The following is a 12403-nucleotide window of genomic DNA, read 5'->3' as shown; positions in this document are numbered from 1 at the left end:
TAGGAAATGCTGTTTGAAAAGTAATATTTTCAGTTCTCTCTGAGTATATGACCTAAAATAATTGATACTTCTTTGTATACAGTTTAACACATTCAAAATTCACCTAGGAGATGGGTTTTGAAAGCATATTACTTAGTCTCTACATTAGTAGAACAACTGATCTATAAGGTTTCCCAGTATTCTAGAAGTCTAGAATCTAAGGTTCCATTCAAATCTGCAGCCTGGTTTATTGAGAGATCCTAGCATGATGTATTATATGTAAAGAAAGTAGATGTAAGTTAATGGTGTTCAGGGGTGGCTTGAAAGGCAGGTGATCTTAGCCTCCCCACCTCATGTGCTATTTGGCACAAGTAGTCATTCAGGAAAAGCGTGGTGAGTCCTAAAGATATTTGAGGAATTGAATATGCTACCAAGTGCTTTTTGTATTCATTTTGGTCTAAGGGAAAAGCAAATCTTTCCAAGTAAAGCACACTAAATGAAAGCAATCTAAAATGTTTAGCCCAGTTTCAAATAGACATCTATTATGGTTTCTCTCCCTCGAGATAAGTCAAAAATCATACCATTCCTGACTAACTAGTATGGCCTGTGGTTCTCATAACATCTATAATAATCATTTGAAAATACAGACTTTCACCCCTAAATAAATCTCTTTTTCTCCTTGAGAAAGAGCAGGTTTCTGTGCTGTTAATCCTAAGAAAAAAGAAAAGAATTGTAATTCAAGTGAAACATGCACACAAGAAGGCAGCTTTACAAGCTGAACATTGCTGGTGGTCAAAATATAAAATTTCAGTGTCAGAAGTCATTCCTGTAATTTGTGAAAAACAAGATACAAACTAAAGATTTAGAAAATAAGGAAGCAACATTATTGACTATAATAAGTTGTCCATGAAGAAGACAAAATAATAGAAAATGAAGGTGCTTTCCTAGAGTGGGTGATGAGGGAGGCCCTAAGGGGAGTGACAGTGGGCCGGGACCAGGCATGTCTGGCACCAGCAGGAGGACCCGAGAGAATAGATGAGGAGAGGAAGCGGCAAGACCGAGGCCCATGACCCGCGTGGGACCTGAGAGGGCCCCACTGCGGCAGGGCAGTCCCAGCCAAGCTGGGTGAGGCATGCAGACCACCTGGGGGGAGGCTGGAGACGATGTCCGTGTTCCCTGTGAAATGTGAGCCCAGCAGGACCCTCCAGACAGGGAACCATCTTCCCAGCCGTGCTGCAGGGTGTCCTAGCCTGGGAAGCACTACCCAGAGCATGCGTTTTTACCTTGCTTTGTCAGATCTAGAATCCCATCACATGATGTTTCCCATGAAAGTTCCAAGTTTCTGTCACATTCATTAATGCAGACTTCATAAGATTATTGATATGTGCGGAACCTGAGCTTGAGGAGGACATGGCAACCCGCTCCAGTATTCTTGCCTGGAGAATCCCCATGGACGGAGAAGCCTGGCGGGCCACAGTTCATGGGGACACAAAGAGTTGAACTTAACTGAGCAAGTGAGCACAAGCACAACCTGAGCTTGGAAGGGGATTTATGCTTCTGTATGTGTTTTCCTTTCAGCATTCCTGGACTAAAAGTAGTGGGGGAGTCTATTTCTCCAGCATTGCACCTCCAACTGGAAGAGACCACTGGGTGTCGAGAGAGAGATGTTAAACTGCTTCAGGAAATAGTAACTCAAGTGAGTATCCAGTTATTAGGTGAATACATACATATTTGCAAATGAAAACAGACTCACTCTGCTTCCTTGTCCTGCTTGTCCTGACAGTTCCTTCCTCAGCCTTCTGCCCTGAATCTGTGCTGCCAGGTGTCAGGGTAATAGTAATGTTTCTCCACACATACTTTGTGTCATGGGACATGGGCCTTGTCTAGGTGCCAGAGTGTCTGTTCTGATCAGACTCACCTCTGTCTTCTTCTCATTCGTGGCAACAGCTAGTCTTACTGCTACTTTGTTCCAGAGGGAGACTCAGAAGAGGGCATGTGAATCAGTTGGCTCCATACTGTACTTAACATAGCTTTTCTTCATAACAAAAAGAAAAAGTGAGTCTGTGGACAGTTCACAAGTCCCAAGTAGTATCTGTGGGCCTGATCGACACTGGCTGTCTCTGGGAAATCATCTTGAGAGTCGAATGAGGAGAGAGCAGGCTCTGGAGGAGGGAACAGAATACTCTGTGAAAGCTGCATTTGTAAGAAGGAAGAGGCAGTTCTTACAGTGTTTTTGCATCATCACAGCTTCCATCTTAAAAGCCTTTGTTCCTCTTTGCCTTTTCTTTTCTGTATTTGAAAGAGAAAAGAGAATTATGACACCGTAGCCCTTTTTCAAGCTTTGTAGAACTGAGAGGAGGTTCTGCCAAGTTTTTGTTGAGTTGCTTGACAAAACAACTGTTTTTACAAACTGAGCTATGGTTTATAATGTTTCTTAACTAGCCAGGAAGCAGAGCCAGTCCAGATGTTTACAGAAGGAGTTAACTTTTCCAAGTACACTTCCAGAATGTAGAATTAGCAACCGTCACTGCCTGCCGTTGTTTTCCATCTTTTCCTAGCAGAGGAAAACCTGCCTTCCTAGCTTACAGAGTTGTTTCTCTTCAGGCTGATAGCTGCCACAGGCTGGCTGTGATTGTTCTCTCGTTTATACCACCTCTTGCTCTGATTGGGTTTTGTTGTTGTTGTTTAAATACAATTCACCTGTAAAATTCACCCTTTAAAGTATCCCATTGAGTGGTTTTTAGTGTCCTCACAGGGTTGTGCAGGTATCAGTATCTGATTCCAAACCATTTCATCACCCCAAAGAAAAGCTGTTATAAATCATTACCCTTGTCTGACTTTATGCTTTCTTTATTTTGATAGCATTAGTTAATTTTTTAAAATTGTTGACAGATGGCTAATGTATGGGAAAACTGTTCAAAACATGTGTGATACCAGACTTTTCTGTGCCTGGTAGCCCCGTGCCCAAGTGTAGCATGTGGGAATCAGAGGTGATGGTAGCATTTGAAAGTGTTAGTTGCTCAGGTGTGTCCAACTCTTTGCGACCTCATGGACTGTGGCCCGCCAGGCTCTTTGTCCATGATATTCTCAGGCAAAAATACTGGAGTGGGTTGCCATTTCCCTGTGAGCAATTTCTTTCTGAAGTGATTCTGCTGGCAGTATTAAATCCAGCTCTTGGTAAGACTGTAGGGCTTTGCTGGTCCTGTTTCCCCTTGTCCTAACTCTGCTTTCCCTAAAACGGTAATCCCTAGTTACCTATGGCCATTTGAATTAAGTCAGACTCAGAGCTCAGTGTCACAGTTGCACTAGCCATGTTTCATAGTGACCGAAAGCCACGTGGGTCCCTGACTGCCCATGAAAGGTGCAGAGTAAACACCTCCCTCATTGCAGGAAGCTCTGTAGAACAGTGTGCTCAGAATGATTTTGTAGTTATTTTGTCTTCTGGTAGTTATAATTGGAAAAATGAATTAAGACTTCTATTGAGGGTGGCATTTCAGTGTACCTTCCTGTTTTAATGACCAGGGTCTGCAGTCTGGGCTTTCCAGGTGGTGGCAGTGGTAAAGAACCCACTTGCCACTGCAGGAGGCAAGAGATGTGTTTTGGATCCCTAGGTAGAGAAGATCCCCTGGAGGAGGGCACAGCAACCTACTTCAGGATTATTGCCTGGAGAATCCCATGGTCAGAGGAGCCTGGCGGGCTACAGTCTGTAGGGTCACACACAGTCAGACATGACTGAAGCAACTTAGCACCCACATACATCTGCAGTTCAAGTCACAGGTATATTCCTTTTTTATACAGTGCATGGACAGAGGCATCGCATTAACTCAGGCACGCTACTTGGAGAAAGAAGAAAAGTACCTCCCCCCTCCGAGGTTAGTAGACTTTAAAATATGGCCTGAGGCATCATTTTGTTTAATACTTTAAGCTCTTTTGAAATACATTATGTTTTGAAATTTTTTGAAAGATCATCACGGGATAAGGAAGAATATGTATCATTAAAAAATAGTATATCACCAGTTGTTCTTAAACTAGATGTTTTTCCATTTTTAACTGCAAATCCCTCAGGACTCTAGTAAATGAAACATCTGTGATCCCAAGACTGAACTGGGACAGCCCAGGTTCCCATTGGTTACAACCTGCCACTGTGCTGTGGCAGCCGTTTCTGCCACAAGGACAGTCCTGCAGGGAAGGGCACAGTCTGGTGGATGGTTTCATCTCACCTCTGGCCCAAGCACTGTGTGATACTTAATCTGACAAACATTTATTAAACCCCCAAGGAAAAACAAAGCATCAGTGGGGAAAATCGAGAGAGGTTTGAGCAGCCCTCCAGAGAAAGTACCTTGACTCATGATTTAAAATAAGTGTTCGAATGGGGAGGAAGGTGGGAAGGGGGTTCAGGATGGGGAACACATGGATACCCATGGACACCCATGGCTGATTCATGTCAATGTATGGCAAAACCACTATAATAACTGTGAAGTAATTAACCTCCAGTTAAAATAAATTAATTTTAAAAAATAAGTAAAATCAGTGATCATTGAACAGAACATCCTTATTCTGCCCTTAAGTCTTTACAGTGTAGTCCAAGGAGGTAGATACCCAGAACATCGAGTGTTCAAGGTCATGACACAGGTCACAGAGGAGGAGGAGGATATGGTTAATGCTAGCCTGGGCGGGACTCAGGCTTCCGAGAGCAGGTGATGCATAAGTCAAACCAGGAAAATTGAGTGTATCAGACAAGCTGGGGTGGGCATGAGACCTTCCAACAGGGAATGCAGGGTTATGGAGATCTACAGGTGCATCAGGGGAGCCCAGAGCACAGGTTTGAGAGGAACCATCGAGAGGGAGCCTGGGAAAGACCCAGAAGAGCATATGGAGTCAGAGCACCATGCAGACACGGAGCACCAGGCTGGCTTCTGGAAGACTGTTCTGGCAGCAGCTGGAACGCACCCTGAAGACCCTGCTCTCTCTCCTCTAATCACACCATCCTGAGTTGTGAGCCTGTGTTTCATGAGGACAGGGGCCACCCTAATTTTGTGCCCTCAGGATTCCAAGCCCAGCTGACCTCAGCACATGTGTGTCCAGTGGCTGATGCAGATATTTGCAGAGCAGAGTAAGAGGCACAGGAGTAGCATTGAGCTGTCAAGCTGATGTTTCTTGAAAACTTGAAAACCTTTGCCTTGCATCAAAATATTGTAGAACTCTGTATGACTTACTGAATTAAAATTGTGAACAACCGCAGACTCATTAATTTGAGAAATGTTGACTCCCTGCTTTGAACCTGGTACTGCTTGCAGCGGTAGATTTAAAGCATAGAGTTTCCTGTCGGCCCTAGCAGAGCCCCACTGCAAGGTTACCTTGACCAAATCACGAGTAGTCCAGGGAGGAACAGTCACCTCCTGTAAGTGGCAGTCAGTACTTGCGGTTCGCAGGACACAAGGTTCCTGCCATAGCTGCTCAGCCCTGCTGGGGCAGTGAGAAAGTGGCTGTGAACAGTAGGCCATGTTCCAGTAGAAGAGCTTTATGCACAAAAACAGATGGCCGCTGACCCTTTGTGTAAACTCTTGTTTGACTGTCTTTTGTGTCCCTTATGGTTTCTCAGCATTAGGGTTGTGGTCACAGTGGAACAAACAGAAGAGGACCTGGAGAAAGCTGCGTCCACGATCAGCGAGGTGGCCCAGACCGTGCTGCTTTAGTCTGGGGCCTGGTGGCCACTCCACACACCACACTCAGGCCTCAGAATCATGGCCAAGCGAGCAGAGAATGCCTTGCAGTTACCCGATAAAGTGTCTCTAGACGGTGTGGATGTCAACGTGTTGACCATGAGATGGATGCTGGTGACTTTTTAAAGGAAAACATCCGAAAACCCAAAATCTATTTTTTTTTTAAAGGAAAAACTAATGACAGCATCTAACTGATACTTAAATTGTGCTATTTGGTACTATTTGTCTAAATAGACAAAATTGTCTACACCAGTAAAGCTTAGAGGCACTTCAGCATCTATGATACAAAATGTACTGAAGTTCTAATCCAGCCACATCTTTTTCAGTCTTTGTCATGTGAAGCTTAGTGGTGGCTAATATATATAAAGGAAGAGTTTTGTGTAATTATTATAAACTTTTCATTATAATATATTTGAATCCTAGAATTTTTATATACACTAAATACTGATGTTGCACCATTTCTAACATTGAATCTTAGCATCCCTAACCAGAGAACAGTCATTATACTTCCTAAGTGAGCAATAATTTACATCAGATACTACTTTATTTTAGTATAATTGACCTTTACATTTAGTCTTTGTTGATTTCTAATCTGTTTTCTGAAGAGGGTTACTGTGATCATCCCAAAATAGAAATCATGTCCTTGATATTTTAGAATATCTTGAATGTATTCTTTTTTGTATCGTGGGTTTGCCTAGGGACATATAACCATGGGCTTTTTCTAAGCTAGAGAAAATGAGACCTTTATTTCTTTTCAGCTTAATGAATTCCAGATATCTGAAAAAGATGTGAAAGCACTGAAAATAAAATTTTTAGTCTGTGCTTTAGCTATCTGTTCTTTTCTTTAGCAGACCAAGTTGGGTGATATAAATGTTTGTGATATGTGCCACAAGATAGTGCATAGATATTACATTATTATTCCATCTCTTGTTAAAGGGAAAGGAATAAAATTATATTGAAAATATCATTTTTATAGTATATGTTCATATTAACAAATGGTCCTCAACATCTTTTTAGATAACATATATTTTTTAATGTTTAGTTTCTATTTTGCTTGATGTATTTTGTACATATGTGCCTTGTGATTGCTGCTGCTTTAAAAGATACAGTACTCTGGGGGATGAATCTGTTCTGTTTTGTTTTTTAATTAAATAAACCTACATTCCTGATAATCAGTCTATTTGCATATGTAATATATTCAAGAGAATGGTCTCTTAATTTTAAATTCTGCAGACCTAGGGTGGTAGTCCGTGTGTGAGTGTGTATGTATGTTATGGGGGTGTTTAATTCCTTAATGCCTTTCTTCAATATATAGTATCAGAAATTTCATTGGTTCATACTGATTTAAGCCTTGGCCCCGTATGACTACAAAAATGCCAGGCCTGTTCTTTTTATAAGCAGATTAAGGTTGTAACCTTTCAAAGTCAAAATTGCAGTATCTAGATTTTTATTGCTACTTTTGAAAAATGATTGGAAGTTCCTGGAAAAAAATGGAGCAGCACATATTATTTAACTTCAGTCCTTGAAACACATCAACATGAACCGAAAACAAAGCCTAAATTAAAGCCATAGAGCGACCACAATCCAGTAATACACACCACAAAAAAACCTATTAGAAGCAAAAAAATGTATAAAACAAGTGAAACGTTGAGAGACAATATCTCAAATCTAAAGCAGGATGCAAATTGCTGTTTTAGAGACAGTGAGAGAGGGTTCTGAAGTGCTCTGTCCTCTGTTTAGAAAGGCAGTGACTAGGTGAGCAGCATGGAAAGCTTTTGGAGCAGATTACCGCTCAGCGGTTGCCCCCAGGGGAGGAAGAAGCCACACACAATTGCTCCCTTTTTGTTGTCTATAGGTGACTCCAGCTTAGGAAAAATGAACCATAGGCCTAAATATAAAGATAAAACTACAAAAGTTCTAAGAGAAAGCACAGAAGGAAATATTTCAAATCTTTGGTTAGGCAAACATAGATACAATACCAAAAGTATAAGCTATAAAAGAAAAAAAATTGGTAAATTAAGGTTCATTAATTTTTTTTGTCTAATTGCGCTTCAGAAGACAGCTTGAAAGACATAAGCCACAGATTGTGAGAAAATATTTGCCAGTCATATATAAGAAAAGATACGTATCCATAAAGAATGTAAAGAGCACAACTCCAAAATAAGAATTGAAAAAGTATAATTTTAGAATAGTGAAAGGCTAGGCATTTCACCAAGAAATTCAAATATCTAAACTCATGAAAACATTTGATGTGATTCGTCATCAGAGGAATGCAAATTACAACTACAACATGATACCATTACACGCTCACTAGAACGACTATAATCAAAAAGATAGATAATACCAAATGTCATCAAGATATGGAAAAATTGGAAACCCCATGCATAGCTGGTGGAAAGGTAACATGGTACAACTATTTTGGAAAACAGTTTGGCAGCTTCTTCAATTTAACATAAATTTGCCATGTGTGTGTGCATGCTCAGTCGCTTCGGTCACGTCCAACTCTTCTGACCCTATGAACTGTAGCCTACCAGGTTCCTCTGTTCATTCATTCTCCAGGCAAGAATACTGGACAGGTAGCCGTTCCCTCCTCCAGGGAATCTTCCCAACCCAGGGATCAAACCTGCATCTCTTACATCTTCTGCATTGGCAGGCAGGGTTTTTTTTTGCCACTGGCACCACCTGGGAAGCGCTATTCATAACGGCCATCAGTTCAGTTCAGTCACTCAGTCGTGTCCGACTCTTTGCAACCCCATGAATCGCAGCACGCCAGGCCTCCCTGTCCATCACCAACTCCTGGAGTTCACGGCCATAAATCAGTCCAAATGTCTGCCAGCTGATGATTGAATGAATAAACAGAAAGTGGTATATTCATAAAATGGAATACAAGTTAGCAATAAAAAGTCTCCAAAAGTTTTTTTGGTAAGTGAAAAAAACTGATGAAAACGACCATGAAATTATGTAGTTCTATGCATATTCAATGTCCAGAGAAAGCTGATATAAAAAATTAGTGGTTGTCTGCAACTGGGGGTGAGGTTGAGATTGACTGATGAAGACTTGTCAGCACAGGGGACCTTTGCAGGAGATGTTCTAAAATAGGATTGTGATGGATGCACAACTCAATATACTAGAAACCGTTGAGTCAAGGAGATCAAACCAGTCAATCCTAAAGTAAATCAATCCTGAATATTCATAGGAAGGACTGTTGCTGAAGCTCCAATACTTTGGCCACCTGATGTGAAGCAACTCATTGGAAAACACCCTGATGCTGGGAAAGGTTGAGGGCAGGAGAAGTGGGTGACAGAGAATGAGATGGTTGGATGGCATCACTGATTGAAGGAACATGAATTTGAGCAAACTCCGGGAGTTGGTGAAGGACAGGGAAGCCTGGCGTTCTGCAGTCCATGGGATCACAAAGAGTCGGACACAACCTAGCGGCTGAACAACAGCTATATTGAATCAAGTGCAAATCTGTGATAATGAACATAATTGCTAATCAATTGACTCTTTCAGTCATTTCAGCAAATGTGTTGTCCCTGATGGACATCCGGAAGTCCACAATGTGGATGGGGTGGCAGGTCTCAGCACCAGAGGACAGTATGCCAAAATAGAACAGGAGGCAGCTCAAGGCTAATTTGAAAGCAGAACAGGGTCTGGTCCTAGCTTATCTGCTCAGTTGCCATGAGTCCTCGGACAGGACCCTCCTCACTGAACAAGTTCTTTATGAAATAGAGTTAGGTGGATGGACCACATTTGAATTATCTTAAATCCTCCTGTCACAGTGTTTCCCAAGCCAAGTTGGGAAATTCTCTGGCTCCAGAGAGACCTCTGTCACTGAGAAAGAACTACCTGTGCACACTTTTCCCACAGGGAATGTGACTCACACCAATCAGTATCCTATTTTGATGAAAACACACAAGCCAGAAAACTTCAAAGATTCGGTTCCATTCCCCTGATTGTTGCATTTTACCCTCCGACTGATTATGTACCCCCAAACCCCAAGCCGTCTCTCCCCTGCTTAATGGTGTGCAAGAAGTTCCCTGGAGGCACTCCCCATGCTGTGCATCACCTCAGGCCCCGTTTTCCTCTCACATTTATTCCACAGACTGCAACATCGGAGGAGGCCGCCAAGGGTTCCATGCGCAGTGCAGAGGATGCCCCAGAGTCTGGACACCTAGAAGGACCAACATCACCACCTGCCACCCGTGTGAACCTGGACAGTGACTTAAACTGGCTGTGCCTCGTTTCTCCATCTGTAAAATGAGAGTAACTGTGCCGCAACCCATAGAGACATTGTGAGAACTGGGTACGATACATGCAAATACTTTAAATTGCACTTGATGTTTACTGAGTACAAAATATATGTTGTTATTAATGATAATAATGGAGACAAGTTCGCAAAAAGTTTGCCTATCTTCCCGCTTACATGTTCCAGTAGGAAGTCATTCCAGAAGGACTTGGGACTCATGTAATATCCAGGTCTGTGATTTTTTTTCCTGCAACTGGTTTATAGAAGCCACTCCAAATATTGAAGATTTCCAGGAAAAGTATTTCTGCCTCCTTAATTCACATGCATGGCTTAGATCCAGCTTCCTACGTGTTCTGTTGAGAATCCGGATCTGGCAGTCAGTTCCAGGCCCACCTCTCATCTCCCGCACAGGGACTGATAGAAGCCTGAGAAACTGAGGGTCCACCCATCCTGAAGACTAGAGCTGGAGAGAGGGACCCTCTGTTCAGATTCCCAGTGTGTCTTCAGTCATTGATGGCACTGAAAGTGAGAGGCAGACAAAGTATGGTCTGTTGTTTGGTTTCCCAGCTCCTTCCAGATAAGAAAGACCTGTATTTGCAGCTCAGCCCTTCCTCAGCTCACAAGCCCAGAACTAGTAAGTGAGATCTGGAGGCCAGGCCTCCCAATAGGGGGCCTCATGCAGGCAGGCCTGAGTCCTCCGCCAGGATGATCAGAGATGTCTCTGTCTGAGTATCCGGATGCTGCTGCTGCTGAGCTGAGCTGCGTTAGGACAGCTCCAGGGCCTCAGACCTGCAGGTGATACAGCATTCTATATGGCTGTCACATCTGCCTCTTCCATATTCTTGATTTCTTTCATTCAAGTGAAGAGGAAACCCTCATTCACCCTGTGCAGTCGACACACAGTCTCTGCTTAGAGCTGAGCAATAAGGGGATTTGTGAGTGCTTGTGGCCCATTGTTCTTCCACATCTGTTTCCTGTCCCTTAGCATCTGGCTGGCCTCCTGACTCGTCTGACTCCCCAGCTTAAATGGATATGCAAAGTCCTTATTCTTCATCCCTGGGGATGAGGAACCTTGCTTTCTTGTTGTTTACATTTTTAAAATTATACAAGTGATTATATTTTCAAATTAAACATCCAAAAAATAAGGAGGCATGATGAATAAAACTTGAAAATCCTACTTCCATCCAATTCCACTCCCCAGGGGTAACTCTTATTCAAAGTTTGTTGGAGATCCTCCAGAAACAATTTCTATTTGCATGTATACCTATATTCAAGTGGATTTTTATTTATTTTTTAACATAAATTTATTTTCATTGGAGGCTAATTACAATTTTGTATTCGTTTTGCCATACATCAACATGAATCTGCCACGAGTGTACACGTGTTCCCCATCCTGAACCCCCCTCCCACTTCCCTCCCCATACCATCCCTCTGGGTCATCCCAGTGCACCAGCCCCAAGCATCCTGTATCATGCATCAAACCTGGACTGGCGATTCATTTCATATATGATATTATACATGTTTCAATGCCATTCTCCCAATCATCCCACCCTCTCCCTCTCCCACAGAGTCCAAAAGACTGTTCTGTACATCTGTGTCTCTTTTGCTGTCTCATATACAGGGTTATTGTTTCACGCCAGTCAGAATGGCTGCTATCCGAAAGTCTATAAGTGATAAATGCTGGAGAGGGTGTTGGAGAAAAGGGAACCCTCTTACACTGTTGGTGGGAATGCAAACTAGTACAGCCACTATGGAGAACAGTGTGGAGATTCCTTAAAAAACTGGAAATAGAACTGCATACGACCCAGCAATCCCACTGCTGGGCATACACGCCAAGGAAACCAGAATTGCAAGAGACATGTGTACCCCAATGTTCATCGCAGCGCTGTTTATAATAGCCAGGACATGGAAGCAACCTAGATGTCTATCAGCAGATGAATGGATAAGAAAGCTGTGGTACATATACACTATGGAGTATTACTCAGCCATTAAAAAGAATACATTTGAATCAGTTCTAATGAGGTGGATGAAACTGGAGCCTATTATGCAGAGTGAAGTAAGCCAGAAAGAAAAACACCAATATAGTATACTAACACATATATATATGGAATTTAGAAAGATGGTAACGATAACCCTGTATGCCAGACAGCAAAAGAGTCAAGTGGATTTTTAAAAGCACAGAACAACTGCATAGTTCTTGTTCTGACTTTCAGTAGGAATTTTTCTCTAACAGCGCCTCATTCTGTTTACTTTGGGCAGAGTATTCTGTAGCTTGGATGTGTCACAATTTATTTGACTAGTTTTCTTTTTGTAGACATTTAAACTTCTTATTTTTTTCCTATGGCAAACAACGTTCAAATGAACATCCTCAGACATGTAACAATGTGCTTCTGTGGAATTTCCACGATGTGGACTTCTAGAACTGGAATCTTGAGCCCAGGAGTTTGCAAAA

At 42.3% G+C, this 12403-nt stretch overlaps 1 protein-coding gene across 2 annotated transcripts in view; it reads left to right on the top strand.

Moving 5' to 3' along the window:
- SPTLC1 (serine palmitoyltransferase long chain base subunit 1) overlaps positions 1-6874 on the top strand; it is a 66518-nt gene extending 59644 nt beyond the window's left edge. For both annotated transcript variants that reach the window (XM_069575608.1, XM_069575609.1), the window contains exons 13-15: positions 1558-1675; positions 3778-3851; positions 5582-6874. In XM_069575608.1, coding sequence (XP_069431709.1) covers positions 1558-1675; positions 3778-3851; positions 5582-5675 — 286 coding nt within the window. In that variant the 3' untranslated portion in view covers positions 5676-6874. The remainder of the gene's footprint in view (positions 1-1557; positions 1676-3777; positions 3852-5581) is intronic.
- Positions 6875-12403: the final 5529 nt, after the last annotated feature.

Source organism: Ovis canadensis, chromosome 2 (genome assembly GCF_042477335.2).
Source record: "Ovis canadensis isolate MfBH-ARS-UI-01 breed Bighorn chromosome 2, ARS-UI_OviCan_v2, whole genome shotgun sequence".
NCBI lineage: Eukaryota > Metazoa > Chordata > Mammalia > Artiodactyla > Bovidae > Ovis > Ovis canadensis.
This window is presented reverse-complemented; position numbering and strand designations above follow the sequence as displayed.